This window comes from Lepus europaeus, chromosome 19 (assembly GCF_033115175.1).
Source record: "Lepus europaeus isolate LE1 chromosome 19, mLepTim1.pri, whole genome shotgun sequence".
NCBI lineage: Eukaryota > Metazoa > Chordata > Mammalia > Lagomorpha > Leporidae > Lepus > Lepus europaeus.
Genome location: NC_084845.1, coordinates 6,024,898 through 6,045,781, shown reverse-complemented (window position 1 = coordinate 6,045,781; position 20,884 = coordinate 6,024,898). Strand labels below are relative to the sequence as shown.

At 70.8% G+C, this 20,884-nt stretch overlaps 2 protein-coding genes across 3 annotated transcripts; both read left to right on the top strand.

Annotated features, from left to right (window-relative positions):
* Nucleotides 1–912: 912 nt before the first annotated feature.
* Nucleotides 913–16,355, top strand: POLD1 (DNA polymerase delta 1, catalytic subunit). The gene is made up of 28 exons (XM_062176469.1): nt 913–998; nt 5,449–5,524; nt 5,778–5,974; nt 6,407–6,520; nt 7,099–7,245; nt 7,320–7,445; nt 7,528–7,696; nt 7,782–7,863; nt 7,942–8,071; nt 8,218–8,384; nt 8,492–8,596; nt 9,265–9,405; nt 9,487–9,597; nt 9,786–9,977; nt 10,073–10,161; nt 10,243–10,359; nt 10,495–10,608; nt 10,749–10,896; nt 12,761–12,856; nt 12,943–13,080; nt 13,530–13,705; nt 14,500–14,652; nt 14,728–14,830; nt 15,112–15,244; nt 15,332–15,445; nt 15,609–15,661; nt 15,744–15,841; nt 16,170–16,355. Exons 3-28 carry the CDS (start codon nt 5,779–5,781, stop codon nt 16,273–16,275), a joined length of 3,318 nt encoding a protein of 1,105 aa, XP_062032453.1. The 5' UTR covers nt 913–998; nt 5,449–5,524; nt 5,778; the 3' UTR covers nt 16,276–16,355.
* A 617-nt stretch (nt 16,356–16,972) lies between these two features.
* On the top strand, nt 16,973–20,431 carry SPIB (Spi-B transcription factor). 2 transcript variants are annotated; one of them, XM_062176471.1, is made up of 6 exons: nt 16,973–17,074; nt 17,735–17,762; nt 18,489–18,561; nt 18,776–19,005; nt 19,270–19,420; nt 20,133–20,431. In XM_062176471.1, the coding sequence occupies exons 1-6, from the start codon at nt 17,052–17,054 to the stop codon at nt 20,429–20,431; spliced, it is 804 nt and encodes a 267-aa protein (XP_062032455.1). In that variant the 5' UTR covers nt 16,973–17,051. The 2 variants fall into 2 exon arrangements, with proteins under 2 accessions (XP_062032455.1, XP_062032454.1); XM_062176470.1 differs by lacking the exon at nt 16,973–17,074 and having other exon boundaries at nt 17,380–17,762.
* Nucleotides 20,432–20,884: the final 453 nt, after the last annotated feature.

Here is a 20,884-nt window from a genome sequence, read left to right as displayed (position 1 = left end):
CAGCCCCGCGCCCGCGTGTGAGACGCCGAGAGGGGTGGGCTACAGGGCCCCAGCCGGCTCCGGCGGGCAGGACCAGGGCGGACCCCGGGCTGCGGGGCTGCAGGGCTGGCTCTGGCAGGAGGCCCAGGAGTTGGTGAGGGAACTCTTGCGTGGCCAGCACGCACCGGGAGGCCTTTGGTGGACGCTGCACCGGCCGTCCCGAGTGTCAAACGACTTGGGGCCCCGGAACCACCGCTGAGCACGTGGAGGACGCTCCTCTGGGCCGAACTGGGCAGCGGGTGGACAGACGCCGCGGGGGCAGTACACAGCGGCTCCGGCCACGCCTTCCCGGGGACCAGGGCCGAGGGCTGTGCCTGAGCCAAGCGAGCGCACACGGGCTGGAGGAGAGCGCGGACGGCCCGCGTGCCGGGCGGCCTGGGGGGATGCGCCGATGCTGGACGTTGTATTACTTGGGGCGCGGGGTGGTTACAGCGACTCCTCTACTCCAAAAGCAGCCTACTCCGGCACGAGTGTACCACTGGGCAAACCGGTCGGCACTCGCCTCCGCCAGCGCGCGCGAGGCGGTGGCCGTCACCCCGCCTGCCCAGCAGCGGACGGCGCGCGGCTCGACCTCCCGAGGTGGCCGCGGGCCGGGAAGCGCATGGTGTGCGCGCGCAGCGCCCGAGGGCGGGAGGCGGGACCGAGTGGCACGGCGCGAGGCACGCTGCGCGCGTGCGCAGAAAGCAAGCGGCGGAGCGAGCGGGGGGGGCCCCCTAGGGGGCGTGGCTTTGCTCCGGATACGTCACGACGGGGCGGGAGTTGGAGATCAGGGGGCGAGGCCGCTTCCCAAGCGGAGAGGAGGGGCGTGGCCTGCATCTACTTTGAAGTTCGGGGCGTGGCCTCGCCCGCACGTGGGTAGGGGCGTGGCCAGCTCGGCGCGCGCCGTCTCTGGGCTTGCGCGCGCCGGAGTCAGGGGTCACGGCGGCGTAGGCTGTGGCGGGAAACCGTGTTTGAAGGCTGTGAGTACGGAAGACGGGGAATCGGGGGCACTCGGGACGGGGACCCGCGTAGCCGGGAACACGGGCCCGAGGAGAGGGACCCGCGGAGGGCGGGCGGGCGGGCGCGCGCGGGAGAGGGGCCGGGGCCGGGGTCTCCGCGGACGCGTGCGCCGGGCGCCGCCCCGGGGAGCCTAGGGTCGCCCTCCCCGCTCCCTGAGTGTCTGAGGGGCGGCCTCGGCGCCGGTTCGCCCTCCTTGGGGCAGTCGGCTTGGATCCGGGCACAGCGCCTCCCCTGCCACGGCCCCGCGTGTTTGTAGCTGCGGGTTGTAAGGCTAGGGGTGGGGTTGGGGTTTAGGCCGGGGTCCACCCAGGAGCCGCGGGCGGGGGCCTCTGCAAGGCTCGCTGGCTGCCCCGGGAGATCGGGGTATGGCGGGGGGCTTGGGCCTGCAGGGTCTGGCCTGGCGTGGGGGCAGCGGACAGAGTGGGCGATGGCAGGCCGGCTGTGAGGGTGACCCCTGACCCCTGGGTTTGCAGTATGGATGGGGGAGGGAGAGAGGGAAGGGGGCTGGGTGGGAGCCCCTGGGCTTGGGTCTGGGATTCCCAGGCGGAGCGAGTGTTTGTCCGGAGGGGAGAAGTTGGGGTGACCCCAGGGGTTGTTGGAACCGCAGTTTGTGGAAGTGGGGGAGAGACCGGGGTGCGCAGAGCAGATTCTGGGGCGAAGGGGAGCCGGGCTCCGGAGTTGTCAGCATGCAGCTGGCCTCGGGCCCTGGGACCCTGCCCCTGCCCTGCTGTGTCCTCAGAGTTGCGGGGGGAGCCCAGCGTCCGCAGAGCCCGGGGCCTGGGCCCGCGCAGACAGGGGACCCGTGGCCGCACCCGGCTCTGCCGCGGCCCAGCCGTGCGCTCGGGGGGCCTCCGCTGGGCCCCCACAACTCCTGTCTGCGTCCCACAGATCTGGCAGCCCCCTCCCCCCCGCAGAGCCCCTCGGCTTCCCCTGGCGCCCCCAACCCGGGGCGGGGCTCCCTCCCTGCCTGCTCCCCTGCTGCTGGTGGGAAGCCGGACCTCAGCCTTCAGGCCTGCGCTGGGTCTCGCGCCTTTCACACGGACCCGGTGTGCACCTGTTCGTAGCGGCCAGCAGGGGGACACAGCGTGGAAACAGTGAGAGCCCTTCATGGGCTGTGGAGCTGGGTCCAGGCGCGGGGTGGCGGTGGGGGTCCTGGGTGTCCATGCAGGGGCAGCCGTGTGTGTCCAGGCAGAGGAGGGGTGTCCTAGGTGTCTGTGCAGGGGGAGCTATGTGTCTAGGCGGGGGGGGGGGTCTTGGGTGTCCGTGCAGGGGCAGCCGTGTGTGTCCAGGCGGGGGGGGGGGGTGTCCCAGGTGCCCCTGCAGGGGAAGCCATGTATGTCCAGGCGGGGGGGGGGGTCCCGGGTGTGTGTGCAGGGGCAGCCATCTGTGTCCATGGTGGGGAGGTCCCAGGTGTCCGCGCAGGGGGTCCTGTGTGTCTGCAGGGGGAGTGTTGAAGGTAAAAAGAAAGGAAGCCCTGACCTGCCACTGCGTGGTTGGACTTGAACACGTGGAGTGGAGGTCGCAGCTTCTCGGGTTGGTGGTGGCTGGCGGCAAGGGGTCCGACTGCTTTCCGGGGGGTGGAAGTGCCATCACGTTGGTGTGGTCACGGTTCCAGCACTCTTGGGACTTCAAGCCGCGGCCCTGTGCGCCTAAGCGGGTGGGCTGTGTACTAAGAACTCCACCTGGGTAAAACCCTTGCAAACACAGCTGCGCCCAGCCGTCTCCCATCAGACGTCTGCAGACCCTGCCCCACTGCCGTTGTGCGCGGTTTGAGCCCACGGAGGGGGCGACGTGTCCCCTGCCAGGGTGCCTGGCTCCGGCTTCCTGCTCTCGGGGACCCCGGGAGGCAGGGGAAGTCCCTGGGCTCCTGCCACCCACGCGGGGCACGGGGATCGAATCCTGCGAGCGTCTGGGGAGCAACCAGCAAGCGGGGAGCCTCTCTCTGTCTGAAACAAAAACAAAGCCCCACAGAGGACTCCCACGGCGCACGCAGGGAGCAGCCACGTCCCCTTTGCCGGGCTCTGCCGGAGGGCGGCGTGGTGCGCGCACGCGCGTTCGCTCTCTTCCCCGGTTTGGCTGCGCTGTTTCAGAGCCTTGGGCGTGGGGTGGGTGTTGCGGCTCAGCAGGGTCGCCCCCTGGGACGCCTGCACCCCGCGGCAGAGAGCCGGGTGTGGAGCCCACCTCTGACCAGCTGCAGCAGCCCACGGCTCAAGTGCTTGGGCCCTGCCACCCCCGAGAGAGACCCGGATGGAGCGCCCCCCGCCCGGCTCCCCCAACTCATCCACAGCTTTCGTGTGCAGGCGTCTGGGGGCTGGGCCAGCAGATGGAAGCTCTTCTCTCCCCTCCTTTCAAATAAATTGAATAGTAGTCGTGGTTCTCCCGCAGACCCCCAGAGGTCTCTCGGGCCGAGGCCTGAGGTCCAGCTCGTCACCCCCGCCAGGCCAGGCGGCCGCCCGGGGTCCCCAGCTGTGGTGTCCTGACGGAGGCCCAGTCCCAGGCGGGGTTCCCGCCCCAGGCCCGGGTGCCAGCTCAGCGCGGGGCTTGCCTGAGCAGCTGGCGCCAGGCGAGCGCCTCCCTCAGGGCTTCTCCCGCCAGCGTGCGCTCCGAGTGCGCCGGGCTCGGCCTGCAGAACGGCGCCCCTCGCCGCCCCTCGTCCCTGTGTCCAGCCCTGGGCCTCCACGGGCCGCGCTGTCTGGTCAAGCCCCAGAGAAGGACAGTTAGGTGGTCTCCGGCCTTTGCGATTTCCGGAAGGTTTTCACAGGTGAGGGCCGCAGCCCTGCGTGTGGGGCCGCGGCCTCTGCGCCCAGGGTTTGGGCTTTGTTTTTGGAGACAGATCGTCCATCTGCTGCTTCACTCCTGAAATGTCCACAGTGGCCAGGGCCGGGCCAGACTGAAGCCAGGAGCCTGGAGCTCCATCCGGGTCTCCCACGTGGGTGGACCATCTGCTGCTGCTTCCCCGGCTGTTTTAACAGGGAGTTGGAGCAGCCGGGACTCGAACCAGCGTTCGTATGGGATGCTGGCGCCCCATTCATCAGTTTAATCCTCTGTGCTGCAGCGCCGCCCCGTGAGCTCAGAAAGCTCCCTGGGACCCCGCATCGGTCAGCCTCACCGGGCAGTGGCCGCCCTCGTGCGCTCCCAGCCCCGCGCAGTGGGCCGGGCCCCCCGTGCCTGGCTCCTGCCGCACCTGCTCCCCAGCGCCGGGGTCCCTCCTGTGCCACCCGCAGACACGGCAGAAGCCCAGACCCTGCAGGAGCCCTTCCCCGCCCCGGTAACCATGTGGAGGTTGCCAAGGGGCCCGGGTCACCCATCACCCTCAGCCGACTGCGCCTTCCCCACTGCGCAGGCGCGGGCGCTCTGCGGGACTCGGGCCGGGGTCCCCCTGCACAGCCGCAGCGGGGGCCGCAGCCCGAGTCAGCTCCGCCTGCGCTGCCGCAGGAGCGTCCGCAGGTCTCTCCGTGTGCCCGCGACAGTGCGTACGCACACGGATAGCAGTTTCTGCGCTGTTTGCCGTTGGGGTCTGCGATGGGGGTGGGGTGGGAGAGACGGCATTTGGGGAACAAACGGAGTTTCCTTTTTTTTCCCCCTTAAAATTTTATTTTATCTGAAAGGTAGGGCAACAGAGGGAGAGAGAGGGAGTCTTCCATCCTCTGGGTCACTCCTCAGATGTCTGTGACAGCTGGGGCTGGGCCAGCCAAAGTCAGGAGCCAGACCCCCATCCGGGTCTCCCACATGGGGGCAGGGGCCCACCACTCGGACCACCATCTGAAGACTTACTTGTTTGAAAAGCAGAGTGAGACAGACAGGGAGGGAAGATCGCTCAGCCACTGGCTCACTCCCTGAATGGCCGCAGCGGCTGGGGCTGGGCCAGGCAGGAGCTCTGTCGGGGTCTCCCGTGCGGGTGGCCGGGCCCAGTCCCCCCCACATCTGCCCGCGTCCTTTATTCCTGAGCCGGAGGTAGCCAGGTGGGTTCTGGCCGTTGCAGCGAGCTTGCTGAGAGGGGAGCTCGTCCTTCGGGGCAGCACGCCAGGGTCAGGACGCAGGCTCAGGCCCACGGCGCAGCAGGAGAAGCCGCCTTCCGGTCAGCTCCCTGCTAACGCGCCTGGGAAAGCGGCAGAGGACGGCCCGGCGCTCGGGCCCCTGCACCCACAGGGAGAGCCTGACGGAGTTCCAGGCTCTGGCTTCCACCTGGCCGGCGCAAGATCTCTCTTCCCCCTTCCCACGCTCTCCGCCCATCCCTCCCTCTCCGTGTCGCTCCGCCTGTCAGTGAATGAAATAGAGCAGAAAGGGGCAGCACAGGCTCCGCCAGCGACGTGTCCAGGAGCGGTGGGCGGGGCAGGTGTGAGAGCGGTGGGCGGGGCAGGTGTGCCTTTGGAATGAGTGCGACATGGAGAGGGCTTGCTTTCTTGACAGCCGGGGCCTCTGCAGTGCTCGGTGAGGAGGAGACGTCCCAGTCGCTGGCCAGGTGGAGTCGTGGGTGGGTGTTAAGGTGAGCAGGTGAGGGTGCCGGGGGCTGAGGGAGGGGGGCTTGGCTGTGCGTGGAGCAGGGGCTGAGGGCTCTTAAAGGGATAAACAGATGGCGAAATGTGTGGGGGCTTGAGCGGGATGTGTGGGCGGATGGTGGAGCCTCCCATCAGCCCGCGGGGCAGGGGACAGAAGGGTCGCCCGGCAGGTGCATGGCAGGTGCACGGAGGAGGGGCGTTCCTGGTCAGAGCCCATGTGCAGCCCCGCTCGCCCGGCAGGATGGACGGCAGGCGGCAGCCGGGCCTGGGGTCCGGGGTGCCCCCAAAGCGGGCCCGCAAGGGCCCCTGGGATGAGGACGAGTCGCAGCAGACGCCCCAGGAGGAGGAGGAGCTGGCGATGATGGAGGAGCTGGAGCTGGAGCGGCGGCTGCGGGAGCAGGAGGAGGAGCTGCCCGCCCTGGAGGGGCCGGAGGACGGTGAGGGCCGGGGGGGGCCCAGTCACCGCCCCCCAACTGGGGGGGGGCAGGAGGAGGAGCTGCCTGCCCTGGAGGGGCCGGAGGACGGTGAGGGCCGGGGCCCCCAGTCACCGCCCCCCAACTGGGGGGGGCAGGGGGAGGAGCTGCCCACCCTGGAGGGGTCGGAGGACGGTGAGGGCCGGGGCCCCCAGTCACCGCCCCAACTCCTGGGGGGGGCAGGAGGAGGAGCTGCCCGCCCTGGAGGGGCTGGAGGACGGTGAGGGCCGGGGGGGCCCAGTCACCGCCCCAACTCCTGGGGGGGGCAGGAGGAGGAGCTGCCCGCCCTGGAGGGGCTGGAGGACGGTGAGGGCCGGGGGGGCCCAGTCACCGCCCCCGACTGGGGGGGGCAGGGAGCGTGGAGCGCCAGCCCACGAGCCCCTCCCCCACCCGCAGGGCAGTTCTCGCCGGCCACCGTGGATCCCCGCTGGCTGCGGCCCTCGCCGTCTCCGCTGGACCCCCAGACGGAGGCCCTCATCTTCCAACAGCTGGAGATCGACCACTACGTGGGTGAGGGGCAGCGCGCCCGGCGCGAGGTGCTGGGCCGGGAGCGCCGGGCCTGGGGCTCCGAGGACGGCCGAGGGTTCAGTGTGGGCCGGAGGATAGAGCGCGGGGCGGGTGGGCCAGGAGGGAGTGGCTCTGAGCCGGGCTGTGGTGCCGCCTCCCTCGGCAGTGCTCCCTGAGAGCAGAGCTGAGTGCCATGCGCACCGGAGCGCGTGTTTGGCTCCTTAAAGACTTACTGATTTATTTGAGAAAGAGAGCGAGGTCTTCCAGTGCACTGGCTCATTCCCCAGATGGCCACAACAGCCAGGGCAGGGCCAGGCACGAGCCAGGAGCCTCATCCGGGCCTCCCATGCGGGTGCAGGGCCCAAACACTTGGGCTGTCCCCCACTGCTTTCCCAGGCTGTTAGCGGGGAGCTGGACCGGCGGCAGAGCGGCCGGGACCCCACCAGCGCCCATGGCATGCGGCTTACAGCGCTTGGCCCCGGTGCCAGCGCCCGGAGTCGGAGCTTTCCCAGGGCGGGGGGGGGGGTGTCTAGGGAGGCCGCCTTCACAGAGCCTGCCCTCTCCTGTGACCCGCACCCCAGGCCCGGCGCGGCCCCTGCCTTGGGGGCCCCCTGCAGCCAGCAGCTCCGTGCCTGTGCTCCGAGCCTTCGGCGTCACGGACGAGGGCGTCTCCGTCTGCTGCCACATCCACGGCTTCGCCCCCTACTTCTACGTCCCCGCGCCCCCGGGTGAGTGCCCCGCCCGGGAGGCCCCGTCCCGCCCCGCGGCCCCGCCCCCGCGGCCCTGACCGGCTCTCTCCCAGGCTTCGGCCCCGAGCACCTGGGCGACTTCCAGCGGGAGCTGAACGCGGCCATCAGCCGGGACCAGCGCGGCGGGAAGGAGCTGGCGGGGCCGGCAGTGCTGGCCGTGGAGCTGTGCTCCCGTGAGAGTGAGTGGCGCTGCCGGGCGGGGCGGGGTGGGGCCCCTCGGTCCGGTCCGGTCCCAGCAGTCCCAGCGTCCTCTGTCCGCAGGCATGTTCGGGTACCACGGGCACGGCCCCTCCCCGTTCCTGCGCGTCAGCCTGGCGCTGCCCCGCCTCGTGGCGCCTGCCCGCCGCCTGTTGGAGCAGGGCATCCGGGTGCCAGGCCTGGGCGCCCCCAGCTTCGCGCCCTACGAGGCCAACGTGGACTTCGAGATCCGGTAGACCCGGCCCCGCCCCGCCCCGCCCTCCGCCCAGCCCCGCCCCTGCCTCCGCCCCCCGCCCGCTGACCCGCAGCGCTTCCAGGTTCATGGTGGACACTGACATTGTTGGCTGCAACTGGCTGGAGCTCCCGCCCGGGAAATACGTCCTCAGGCCGGAGGGGAAGGTGCGGGGCTCCCCGGGGGCGGGGGCGGGGGCAGCGGCAGGGGGCGGGGACCTCCGTCGCTGACCCCGCCCCCCGCAGGTCACGCTGTGTCAGCTGGAGGCCGACGTGCTGTGGTCGGATGTGGTCAGTCACCCGCCCGAGGGGCAGTGGCAGCGCATCGCACCCCTGCGCGTGCTCAGCTTCGACATCGAGTGTGCTGGCCGCAAAGGTCAGTCCCGGGCCGGCAGCTGTGGGTGGAAAGGGGCTGCGCAGGGGGCGGGCGTCGTCGCTGTCTGGGTTGAGATTGATGGGCGGCTGCCCTGGGCGCGAGGAGGCAGCGGCCAGCCCACCTCCTGTGTGCCCCCCGCCTCCCAGGCATCTTCCCGGAGCCCGAGCGGGACCCAGTGATCCAGATCTGCTCGCTGGGCCTGCGCTGGGGCGAGCCGGAGCCCTTCCTGCGCCTGGCGCTCACCCTGCGGCCCTGCGCCCCCATCCTGGGCGCCCAGGTGCAGAGCTACGAGCGGGAAGAGGAGCTGCTGCAGGTGCCTCTCCCAGCACCCCTGCGCGTGGATCGGGCCCGTGTCCCTCGGGGGAGCGGGGCGTGGGCCATTCCAGAGCGTTCCCCGGTGACCCCGGTGCCCCCGCGCAGGCCTGGTCCACGTTCGTCCGCACCATGGACCCCGACGTGATCACCGGCTACAACATCCAGAACTTCGACCTCCCGTACCTCATCTCCCGCGCCCAGACCCTCAAGGTGAGGGCGGGGAGGGTGGGGCGGGTTCCCCGGCTGTCTCCTGCTCTGTGGCCTTGTCCTGGCCGGGGCCCTGCCCTGCCCGAGTCCAGCGGTCCCTGGAGTTGGTCAGAGGCGAGGAGGGTCCCTGAGGGACGGTCCCGGGTCCTCAGTCCCTTCCCCCTACCCGGGTCCCTGTCCAGTCCCCTACAGCGGCCACCTTGGACCAGACTTGCCCTGATGACCTGGGCTCGCCCTCAGGGACGCATCCCCAGACAGTCGCCCTTGGGAGGAGCCGGGCGTCAGACCCTCAGTGTCCTCTGGAGGGCGCCAGTCAGCCTGTGCTTCTGTCTGGCCATTTGGGTCATGAAGAAGAGAAGAGACCCCAGGGGCCCCCACAGCTCCAGGGAGACCACATCTGCCGGCTGGCGTTTGGCCCGGGCCACTGCACCTGCCACCCAGTGCCACTCACCTGGGGCTTCCCAGGCCCGGCCCCGCCCCCTGCCCCAGTCTCCTCCATGCTGGGCCCTCCGTCCCACTCTGCAGGCTGCCAGGCCTCAGCCCCCTCCCTGACCCCAGCCCCTCCCTGACCCCAGCCCCCTCCCTGACCCCAGCCCCTCCCTGACCTCAGCCTGGGGAGCTGTGGGGTCGCTGTGCGCCTCACCTGCCGACCTGGCCGCTCCCGCCCCCAGGTGCCGTCTTTCCCGTTCCTGGGCCGAGTGGCCAACCTCCGCTCCAACATCCGGGACTCTTCATTCCAGTCAAAGCAGACCGGCCGGCGGGACAGCAAGGTGGTCAGCATGGTGGGCCGCGTGCAGATGGACATGTTGCAGGTAGGCCGGGCAGGCCGGCGGCGCCCAGCCCCGCGAGGCCGCCGCCCGGGGCCCGCACCCAGCTGCCCGCCTGCCGCCCAGGTGCTGCTGCGGGAACACAAGCTCCGCTCCTACACGCTCAACGCCGTGAGCTTCCACTTCCTGGGCGAGCAGAAGGAGGACGTGCAGCACAGCATCATTACCGACCTGCAGGTGCCGCCGTGACCTCCGACCTCTGACCTCTGGTCCACATGGCCCCGCAGACGCAGACGGCTTCCCGCCCCAGGCCCCCCACCGACCCCGTGGAAGCTGCCCCTGCCCCGTTTCACCCCGGGCCTGGAGCCCCCTCCTCCCGCAGCCCTGCCCCGACCCCACCCAGTCCGTCCCCCCTCCCCCCGCAGAACGGGAACGACCAGACGCGCCGCCGGCTGGCCGTGTATTGCCTCAAGGACGCGCTGCTGCCGCTGCGGCTGCTGGAGCGGCTGATGGTGCTGGTGAACGCCATGGAGATGGCGCGGGTCACGGGCGTGCCGCTCAGCTACCTGCTCAGCCGCGGCCAGCAGGTCAAGGTCGTGTCCCAGCTGCTGCGGCAGGTCAGTGGCCCGGCGCGGGCGGGGCGGAGCGCAGCCCTGGCCCCCCCAGGGCCTGCCTGCCCGGACCCTGTCTTGCTCACCGCGGCCCTCCTCAGGCCATGCGCGAGGGGCTGCTGATGCCCGTGGTGAAGACAGAGGGCGGCGAGGACTACACGGGGGCCACCGTCATCGAGCCCCTCAAAGGGTGAGGCCCGGAGCCGGGGGGGGGGGGGGCGGGGCGGGGCGGGCGGGGGCTCCCAGCCCTGACCCCCAGGCTCCCCGCCAGGTACTACGACGTCCCCATCGCCACCCTGGACTTCTCCTCGCTGTACCCGTCCATCATGATGGCCCACAACCTGTGCTACACCACGCTGCTGCGGCCCGGGGCCGCCCAGAAGCTGGGGTAGGCGCCTTCCTTCCCACAGGCCCCCGGGGCTGGCCTCCCCTGTGGTGGGGAAGACAGGCCCAGGACCCCGGGGCTGGGGGTGCTCACGTCTGAGCCTCGGGGCTGAGAGGGGCCGCACCCCTGCCCCCGCAGCCTGAGCGCCGACCAGTTCATCAAGACGCCCACGGGGGACGAGTTCGTGAAGGCGTCCGTGCGGAAGGGGTTGCTGCCCCAGATCCTGGAGAACCTGCTCAGCGCCCGCAAGAGGTGGGCTCCCGGCGCCGGCCGCTCGAGGGCTTCCCGGCCGTGTGTGCATTCCCACAAGGCACCCCCAGCAGGTCCCACGGCCCCGCGCCGTGCCCGCAGCGTCCCCAGACCTGAGCAGCCTTTCCCCGCACCCCTCTCAGGGCCAAGGCTGAGCTGGCTCGGGAGACAGACCCCCTGCGGCGGCAGGTGCTGGACGGGCGGCAGCTGGCGCTGAAGGTGAGCGCCAACTCCGTGTACGGCTTCACCGGCGCCCAGGTGGGCAAGCTGCCGTGCCTGGAGATCTCGCAGGTGAGCTCTGCCCCAACCCCGGGGTGCGGAGTCGTTCGCCTGCCCCCTGGATCCCACAGAGCGGGGCGGGGGGTGGGAGGCAGCTGCGGGTCCCTGGGGACGAGGGCGGGGATGGCGGGAAGCGTGCTCAGGGTGCAGCGGGCGGTGTGGACTCCGCAGTGGACGACGTGGGCTCCAGGGCAGCGCCCGGGAAGGGAGCGGTTTTGCTGCTTGGCCGCGCTCACGGGAGGTCCTCTGGCCACTCGTGCCCTGGCTCAGCCTATGCCCAGCCCGCCCTCCCTGCCGGCGGGGAGCACGGCCAGACCGTGACACGGAGTCCTTGGCCGTCATGGGAGCGGGCGCTGGGGACCGTGAGGGCCCTGTGAGGGTGCTCAGCCGTGGTTGGCCGAGGCGGGCTCTGAGGACGAGCCGCACGGTCCACAGCGGCTGTGCTTTGTGGACAGAAAGATCCCCAATGAGGCTGCGGGCCTGGCCGGGGCAGGTGCGGAGGGCAGGACCTGGGACCCAGCAGCCTCTGCGGCTGTCCTCACCGGGGTCACGGGGACAGTGCTCGCTCTCCCTGCACCGGCGAGCCTGCCCTTGGCCTGCTGCCAGCCAGGGCCGCTGCCCTGCACTTGGGTGCCCAGGGTTCTCACCGGGGCTGGTCAGGCAGGCACGGAGCACCCGCTGGTGCCAGAGGTCACGGCCCCCACCTCAGGGAAACAGATGCTCTTATCAGGCAAGGAGTGCCAAGGGCTTCAGGTCCCCTCCCAGGAGCCAGGCAGGAGCAGGCCCTGCTGTGGGCGGGGAGACTTCCTTCCCGTGCCGCACACCCAGCTCACGCCGGCCTCGGCCTCGCCCCCGCCCCCGCCCTCACCCCAGGGAGAGGCTGCAGGTCTGGATGCCAGGCCTGGCCCTGAGCAGAGGTGGCGGGCAGCTTTGCCTTTCCCCGGGGCCGAGTCCCCCTGCGCGCCTGTGTCCTGGCCTCTCCTTCCTCGCATGACCCTGGGGGCCACAGACGGAGCTCTGCAGAAGGGATAAGCAGGCAGGATACGCGACACCAGACGGACGGAGCGGGCTCGAGCCCAGGGCCATCAGCATCGCCCTAAGTGAACTGACGAGCCGCGGGGAGAGGCAGGGCCCGCACGCCCACAGACCGAGAGGGCTCTGCTGTGAACATGGCCCTGGGGAGGCACGACTTCCTGTTTGTGTCTTTAGATTTATTTATTTATTTGAAAGTCAAAGAGAGAGAGACTGAGGTCTTCCATCTACTCGTTCACTCCCCAAATGCCCGCAGACAGCCAGGGCTGGGCCAGGCTGAAGCCAGGAGCCAGGAGCTTCCTCCGGGTCTCCCACGTGGGTGCAGGGCCCAAGCACGTGGGCCATCTTCCACTGCTTTCCCAGGGGCATTCGCAGGGAGCTGGACTGGACATGGAGCAGCTGGGAGCCCGTGTGGGACACTAGCGTCTCGGGCTGTGGCTTTCCCGCTACGCCGCAGCGCCAGCCCCGAGGAGCGGTTCCTCGGTGGGCTGGTGCCAGCCCCACCCAGGCACCCAGGGACAGTGCCGGCGTGTGACTGGGCTGTGCGGTTGACAGGGGGCCAGGGATGTCAGTTGCCCTGCACCAGAGAGAGCTGCCCGGACACCAGTGTGAGGGAAGCTCCGGGCCGGGGGCCGCAGGCGCCAGCCTTCCCAGCATCCCTCCTGGGCCCTGAGCTCCCAGCTGGGGGACCTGCTTGTTTGCAGCAGGGCGTGGAGCCCCATTTTGCAGATAATGGAAACTGAGGCACGGGGGGATGGAGGAGCTCAGCGCTCGCAACTGGGCAGCAGCGGCGGCGTGGTCCTCCCACACCCACGTCCACTCTGCCTCACTCCCCACCCCACAGAGCGTCACGGGGTTCGGGCGGCAGATGATAGAGAGGACCAAGCAGCTGGTGGAGTCGAAGTACACCGTGGAGAACGGCTACCACAGCAACGCCAAGGTCCAGGCCGCCCCGGGCCCCCGGGTCCCCGCACCTCCTGTGCTGGCCCCAGGCCGCCTCCATCTCACCCGCACCCCCCCCCCCAGGTGGTGTATGGCGACACCGACTCTGTCATGTGCCGGTTCGGCGTCTCCTCCGTGGCCGAGGCGATGGCCCTGGGCCGGGAGGCCGCGGACTGGGTGTCGGAACACTTCCCACCGCCCATCCGGCTGGAGTTCGAGAAGGTGGGTGGGGAGCCCCGCCCTCGGGGCTCAGGGTGGAGACCCAGGGCTGTGTTCCCAGGGTGCCTGCAGACAGCCCCCCGTCAGACCCTGAGGGTACTCGGGGTCCCCCACCTGGGCGGCCCTGCTCCGCATCCAGGAGCCCAGGAGCGGGGGCCCTGGCCTAGGTCACGCAGGACAGCACCTGTCACGGTGTCCCTGCTCTGGGGACGCCCTCCATGGTGGGGACCTGGGGCCTGGCTCCTCCGCTGGCTCCCACGCGCACCCGCGGGGTGCCCCAGCCTCTGTTCTCTCTGAAGGGACAGCACGCTGTCTCCCCGCCTCTCCCTGGGTTTGCCAGTCTCTGCTGTGCAGCTGTGGTTTCTGGCTGGGGAGTGTCCCACCCCCTAGCCTCTGGGGCATCTCAGCACCGGGCCCCCACGGGCTCAGGGCATGGCCGCGGGTCCCTGCAGGTCTACTTCCCCTACCTGCTCATCAGCAAGAAGCGCTACGCGGGCCTGCTCTTCTCCTCCTGCCCCGACACCCACGACCGCATGGACTGCAAGGGCCTGGAGGCCGTGCGCAGGGACAACTGCCCCCTCGTGGCCAACCTCGTCACCGCCTCACTGCGCCGGCTGCTCATTGACCGGTGTGTGGGACCCTCTGCCCAGACCTGGGGCCCAGCTCCCCCACCACACAGAACGGCAGGCTGGACCCCGGCCCTCCTCCCTCAGATCCAGGGTCCAGCCCAGCCTCTTCCCTCAGCCCCAGGGGTCCAGCTCCAACCCTTCCTCTCAGACCCAGGGGTCCAGCCCCAACCCCTCCTCTCAGACCCAGGGGTCCAGCATCAGCCTCCTCCCTCAGACCCAGGGGTCCAGCCCCAGCCTCCTCCCTCAGACCCAGAGATCCAGCCCCAGCCCTCCTCCCTCAGACCCAGGGGTCCAGCCCCAGCCCTCCTCCCTCAGACCCAGGGATCCAGCCCCAGCCCTCCTCCCTCAGACCCAGGGGTCCAGCCCCAACCCCTCCTCTCTCAGACCCAGGGGTCCAGCCCCAGCCCTCCTCCCTCAGACCCAGGGATCCAGCCCCAGCCCTCCTCCCTCAGACCCAGGGGTCCAGCCCCAACCCCTCCTCTCTCAGACCCAGGGGTCCAGCTCCAACCCCTTTTTCTCAGACCAGGGGTCCAGCTCCTCCTCCCTCAGGCCAGCAGGCCAGACCCAGCCGGCTCCCCTGGGGACACAGGTGTCCAGCCCCGCTCTTCCTGGGTGGTGAGACAATGGAAAGAGGCAGGCCAGGCAGACAGCTGCGGGTTCAGGCCCCGCCCCTGTCACTTGGCAGCCTGTGGCTGGGCAGCCCCTCCCCCTGTGACCCTCAACCCACAGAGCCCATCCCGGCCCCCTGCCCCCAGCCAGCGGTGACACCTGCCTGTGTGCCCAACCCCCGCAGGGACCCCGAGGGCGCGGTGGCCCACGCCAAGGACGTCATCTCCGACCTGCTGTGCAACCGCATCGACATCTCCCAGCTGGTCATCACCAAGGAGCTGACCCGCGCCGCGGCCGACTACGCCGGCAAGCAGGCCCACGTGGAGCTGGCCGAGAGGTCTGCGTGGCACCGGGCGGCGGGGTGCCCTGCCCCGCACCACCTGCGCTCAGCAGCCTCCCCCGTCCCCCGCAGGATGAGGAAGCGGGACCCCGGGAGCGCGCCCAGCCTGGGCGACCGCGTCCCCTACGTGATCATCGGCGCCGCCAAGGGCGTGGCCGCCTACATGAAGTCCGAGGTCAGGCCCACCTGGGCCGCCCGCGCCGCCCTGCGGCTCTCACTTCTGCTTTCCACGAGGGGAGGGGCGGGGCGGGGGGTGGGGCGGGCCCCAGGGCCCAGGACAGCTAAGCACCGCTCCCCGCCCTCCGCCCAGGCCCCCCGCCTCTCACCAGAGCGTCCTCTGTCCTCCCTGCGACCCCTGACCCATGGCTCTCGACCCCGGGGCTCCCCCCACGGCCCCCGGTGGGGGGTGCGAGCCTCTGGCCGGGCGCCCCGCGCTGAGCCCGGCCCGGCCCGCAGGACCCGCTGTTCGTGCTGGAACACAGCCTGCCCATCGACACGCAGTACTACCTGGAGCAGCAGCTCGCCAAGCCGCTGCTGCGCATCTTCGAGCCCATCCTGGGCGAGGGCCGCGCGGAGGCCGTGCTGCTGCGTACGCGGGCCGGGCCGGGGGCGGGGGCGGGGGCGGGGGTGTGCGTGTGTGTGCGCGCCAGGGCCCACCGCCGCCTCCCTCCTGCAGGGGGCGACCACACGCGCTGCAAGACGGTGCTCACGGGCAAGGTGGGCGGCCTGCTGGCCTTCGCCAAGCGCCGCAGCTGCTGCATCGGCTGCCGCACGGTGCTGAGCCACGAGGGTGAGCGCCGACCCCGGCCCGCGCCCCCCGCCGGGAGTTCCCCAGGGGAGTTTTCCCCACACACTCGCGCCCTTGTTCTCCGCCTGCGGGGACTTTCGGGAGCTGGGATGGGCCGCGGGTGGGGAAGGGCTGGCCTGGCTGGGCTCTGACCCCTCCCTCACAGGAGCCGTGTGCGAGTTCTGCCTGCCCCGGGAGTCGGAGCTATATCAGAAGGAGGTGAGGGTTTCCAAGGCCGCGCCGGGGCGGGGGCGCCGGGGCGGGGGGGGCGGGCCGCGCGCTCAGCCCCTGCTGTCCCCAGGTGTCCCATCTGAACGCCCTGGAAGAGCGCTTCTCGCGCCTCTGGACCCAGTGCCAGCGCTGTCAGGGCAGCCTGCACGAGGACGTCATCTGCACCAGGTGCCACCCGCTCGGGGCCGGGGCCCGGCGCACCCCCTCCTGGGAAGTGGCTCCCCCACCCCCAGCACCCGCACGCACGCACACACGCACTCTTGTCCTGGCCCCCTCCCCCAGGGCGGGGCCGGGCTTTCCCCAGGGAACGGGTGGGCGGGGCCGGTTCCCACGCCAGGTGACAGGTGATATACGACAGCTCTGGTCTGCGCCTGGCCTGGCCCCCGCTGTTATCGGCTCCCCCCAGCCCGCTGAGTAAACAGCCCGCCGCGTGGGGGGGCGAAGTCCTGGGAACGGCCGCCCCACCCGGGCGCGCTGACCCTGGCCTCCCCCCCAGCCGGGACTGCCCCATCTTCTACATGCGCAAGAAGGTGCGCAAAGACCTGGAGGACCAGGAGCAGCTGCTGCGCCGCTTCGGGCCCCCCGGCCCCGAGGCCTGGTGACCCTGGTGACCCCGGCGCCCCCGCGGGCGGAGAGCTAATAAAGTCTGGGCCTTTGCACCCGTGCCTTGTGGTCTCTGAGGGGGACACATTCTGGTTTGCGAGCCTTGGCCCCGCTGGACGTCGGCCCCTGGGCCAAGCCTGCCTCGGCCTCCTCTCGGTCTCGGCGCGAGCCCTCCTCCACTCCCAGTGCACACAGGCACGCAGCTGTCCCTGCCCAGCCCGCTAGCCACCGGGGACCCCGCCGGTGCTGACCTGCTTGTCCCGGGGCACCCCCTGGCACTACCGGGGGCTCCCAGGCCACCCCCACGGAAATTTCCTCCCGGGGTCCTGGGGACCAGCTGCAGACCGGGGTTTCCCCCCACCCATGTCCACCTGTGAGACCCCCCAGCTGACCCAACAGCCCCTCAGGGCCTCACCTGCCATGCTCCAGAGCCATACCCACGGCAGAGCCCTGCCCCCGCCCCCAGCGCCCCCTCCCCTCACCGTGGGCCTGGGCCCCTCACACCCGCCTCTGACCTTGGTGACCCCAGCGTCCCCCCAGTCCAGCTCCTCTCATCTGCACCCCCAGCCATGGGGATCCCCAAATCCAGATGGCCCCTGGGCCCGCCCTCCCTGCCACGTGACCAAGGGGTTGTGCAATCCAGCCCCCTCCCCGAGGGGATTTTCGAGGAGGGCCCAGTGCCCTGTACCCCCGCCCCCCCAACCCCGGGGGCTGGGCCAAGGTATATAAAGGGGTGGCGGCCACAGCCAGCGGCAAGCCCAGCCCAGCCCGCACCATGCTCGCCCTGGAGGCTGCACAGTAAGTGGGGCCCCCACCCCTCACGACCCCGCACCCACAGGCAGGTGGGCGGGAGGGGAGGGTGTCTGGCCTCGCGGCTGCCCAGCCCTCCTGGAGCACCTGCGTCCCCCACCGAGGTGGCTGCCTCCAGGCTGCCTGCAGCTGTCTGCGCCTGCGGCTCTGTGTGCTGCCCCCCCCCCCCCCAGCCTCTGGGGCTGGGTCCCTGTTTCTCCTTCAGCCCCTGCCCCCCAGCCTCTCCATCCCGGGATCCAGAAACACTTCCTGCTCCGCATGGGGCGCGCCTGCACCCTCCCCTCATCCCTGTCCTCTGGCCCCAGGAGGACCCATTTAAGCTGCTGGCTCACTGAGGCCGCGCTGGGCCCAGGGCCCCTCGACACCCCCACTGCTCGCTGGTACCCACACCTCCCCAGGGACTTTCTCCCTCACTTTCCCTGCCCCCGCCCCCCAGCCCCTGTCTATGCAAATCCCGGGGAGGGGGAACATTTGCCTGGCCCCCCGGCCCCCACTTCCTGTCCCGGGGAGGGAGCGGGGGTTGGATGTGGTAGGACTGGGCCCACTCGGGGACACCACACGACTGCACGGCTTGGGTGGTCACAGCTGCCGCCACCTGCCCCTGCCAGCCCCCGGCCTTGACATGCCCCTGTGTCTCTCCCCCGCCAGGCTGGACGCACCCCATTTCAGCTGTCTGGTGAGTCGGGGGGCCCCCAGGGTCAGGGAAGGGGGGAGGGAAGCCTGGTGGCCACTGCGCGTCCCTTTCTGTCTGCCCGCCACCGTGCAGTTCTGATGTCCCCTTCCCGCGGCTTTGTGCGTCCCTGGGCCTCCTGCTTTCGTGCACTGGTTTATTCCTCCGGTTTACACCCTTGGCCCCGCGCGCCAGCCCGAGAAAGTGACCACACTGGATGTGGTCGGGAGAAAGCCTCGCTTGTATGAGTCAGTGTAGGCGCCGTCCTGGGTGCACCCCTGCGGGTCTGCCTGTCCTGCTGCCACCCGTGTGGGGCTGACCAGAAGGGGGCCATTCCCTGGCCCCAGCCCCTTCCCAGGGACACCCCCACCCCCACCCCCACCCCATTCATTTCAGCTGTGTGTGCAGCAGCAGGTGCGCAGGGCGCCTCGGGCGGATGCCACCGCGCGGGCATCGTCCTCACTGACGGCTCTGGTGCTGCGCTCCGGCTCCCGTGGGGGTGCCCAGGAGCTTGTCCTCCACCCGGCTGTGTCGCTGAAGACCCCTGCCTCCTGCTGCTCCGCACCCCCACCCCCGGCAGGCAGGCAGGCAAGGGCGGGGGACCAGGCACAGAGGGGACGCCTCGTGCCGGGCTGGCCGCTGTGTGTGTCTCGGGAGTTGCGTCTGTCTCTGGGTTCTTTCCTTGTCTCCTGGGAGTCTGGGGGTGGGGATGACACCCTGACCCCCCCACAGTACCCCGAGGGCGTCTTCTATGACCTGGACAGCTGCAAGCACTCCAGCTGCCCCGACTCCGAGGGGGCTCCTGGTGAGTGACCCTGGCCCAGCCTCCTGCCCTCCTGGGACTGGGCTCCCTTTCACAGAGAGGGGCGGGAAGATGGCAGCCCGGCTCCCAGCCCTCCTCCCCTCCCCTCTCCCCCTCAGCCCCGGCCCGCTCCGCCATGCAAATGCTGGGGTCACCGATTTGCACAGCCCACACAATGGCCCTGTGTGCCAGTCTCTGACTCGGTGCCCCTCCCCAGACTCCCTGTGGGGCTGGACTGAGGCTCCGCCCGTCCCGGCCGCCCCCTACGAGGCCTTCGACCCAGCGACGGCCGCTGCCTTCGGCCATCCCCAGGCTCTCCAACTCTGCTATGGACCCTCCAGCTACAGCCCCACGGGGAGCCTCGACCCCTCCCCCAGCCTGGAGGCCCCCGGGCCCGGCCTCCCTGCCGCTGCTGCCGCCTACCCCTCAGAAGACTTCCCCAGCCAGGTGAGGGGCAGGGCCACCCCCACGGTCGGTCCCCAGCTCCGTCCCAACCCTGCCATGCCCATGGCAGCCCGCCGGGGTAAGGCCCATTACCCCTGCACCAGCACCCGGGCACCCACCAGGGCACGGCGTGGCGTCCCCGGGGCTGGACAGGTGTAACAGAGGCCGTGGGGCCGGGGAGGGCCGTGGTGGGGCGGGCGGAGAGGAGGAAGTGGAGGGAGAGAGGCAAGTGGCCCTCAAATGGACAGGCGCCCCGATCTTCCGCAGCCTCTGGCCCCCCCAGTGTACGCCCCGTACCCCAGCCCCGTGCTGTCCGAGGAGGAGGAGTTACTAATGGACAGCCCCGCCCTGGAGGTCTCGGACAGCGAGGCGGAAGAGGCCCTCATGGCTGGCCCCGAGGGGCGGGGGTCCGAGGCAGGTATGTGGGAGTGGAGGCTCCCGGGCTGTGTGACCCTGAGCAAGTGCCCCTCCCTCTCTGTACCCTGGCCTCCTGGCTGGGAGGCTGAAGAGGGACGGGTGTGCCCTGCAGGGTGAGGGTTCTGCGAGCCCAGATCCCCACCGTGGGCTGCCCCGCTCCTGCCCCCCGACCCGGGCACTCGGCATGCCCTGTAAAGTGGGCATGGTCCTCGCCACCCGTCTCTCCTGGGGTCGCCATGAGCGGCCGTGAGCTCACGGCGAGCGCCGGGCACAGCAAGTGGCACTAAATGGCCCGCGGAGGCTTGTAAAGCGACAGCTGCGGCTGGGGGCGCTCCCGGGCCACTCCCAGGCTGCCCGCGGGGAGGGGCGCAGGGGAGGTGCTCGCGGCCAGCGCCCTGTTTTGACGCTCCCCCAGGGGCCCTTGCTGCTTGTAGGAGCCCAGGGCTGCGGTCTGGGGGCTGAGGCCCCGGGCGCCTGGAGCTGGAGGAATGGCCAGGCAGAGCCAAGCCCTTCCTGACCTGGCCATTCGGGAGCCTGGCGGGCGCTCCGTGCGTCGCCGGGTGCGGGTGGCACAGGTCGGGAAGGGTCCCCGGCTGGGGGAGGGGGAGCAGGGGCAGAGTCCCTTCTGCGGCCGGGGCGGGAGCTGAACGGAGCGGACCTAGGACCGCCCTGACCCTGACCCTGACCCTGGCCCTGACCCGCCCGCGCCGCAGGGGCCCGCAAGAAGCTGCGCCTGTACCAGTTCCTGCTGGGGCTGCTGACGCGCGGGGACATGCGCGAGTGCGTGTGGTGGGTGGAGCCCGGCGCCGGCGTCTTCCAGTTCTCGTCCAAGCACAAGGAGCTGCTGGCGCGCCGCTGGGGCCAGCAGAAGGGCAACCGCAAGCGCATGACCTACCAGAAGCTGGCGCGCGCGCTGCGCAACTACGCCAAGACCGGCGAGATCCGCAAGGTCAAGCGCAAGCTCACCTACCAGTTCGACAGCGCGCTGCTGCCCGCGGCCCGCCGCGCCTGAGCCCCGCGCTGGGGAAGGGGCGCTCCCGCGCCAGGGACGCGGGACCCATAAACCTCTACGCTGTGCGTGTGCTGGGGTTGGGGCGGTGCTTCCAGAACCCCCAAGGACTTGTCTGGGACCCCGCCCCCCGTGATGTCTGAGACACCCACCCCCACCAGGCCTGGGGCCCCTCCCCTCCCCTGGGGATGCGGGGGTCCACGGGTCGCACCGCGAGGGGGCGCTGCGGCGGCAGCGGCGGCGGCCCCTCCTCGGTGCTGAGATCGCCTAGTAATGTCTGGGGCCCTGGGCGCCGTCCATCAGGTCTCCGCTCTCTCTGCTCATCGACGGCTCCTGTCACTCGTGTCCCCCAGCGCCCCCTTTGTCATCCTAGCGACCCCCCCACCCCGATTCTCTGGAACCGCTCTGCTGTCCCATTTTTTCGTGGCTCCGGCTTTCCAGGCTCCTCGAGCCCTC

What these genes read in the sequence shown, in the direction of transcription:
- SPIB (XM_062176470.1), top strand. Translation starts at nt 17,532, where the DNA reads ATGCAAATCCCGGGGAGGGGGAACATTTGCCTGGCCCCCCGGCCCCCA. An exon ending in CACCCCATTTCAGCTGTCTG is followed by an intron (nt 17,763 to 18,488) that starts GTGAGTCGGGGG and finishes ACCCCCCCACAG; the next exon opens with TACCCCGAGGGCGTCTTCTA. An exon ending in CAGAAGACTTCCCCAGCCAG is followed by an intron (nt 19,006 to 19,269) that starts GTGAGGGGCAGG and finishes GATCTTCCGCAG; the next exon opens with CCTCTGGCCCCCCCAGTGTA.
- POLD1 (XM_062176469.1), top strand. Translation starts at nt 5,779, where the DNA reads ATGGACGGCAGGCGGCAGCCGGGCCTGGGGTCCGGGGTGCCCCCAAAG. An exon ending in TGTCCCAGCTGCTGCGGCAG is followed by an intron (nt 9,978 to 10,072) that starts GTCAGTGGCCCG and finishes GGCCCTCCTCAG; the next exon opens with GCCATGCGCGAGGGGCTGCT. An exon ending in CGCCGGCTGCTCATTGACCG is followed by an intron (nt 13,706 to 14,499) that starts GTGTGTGGGACC and finishes CAACCCCCGCAG; the next exon opens with GGACCCCGAGGGCGCGGTGG.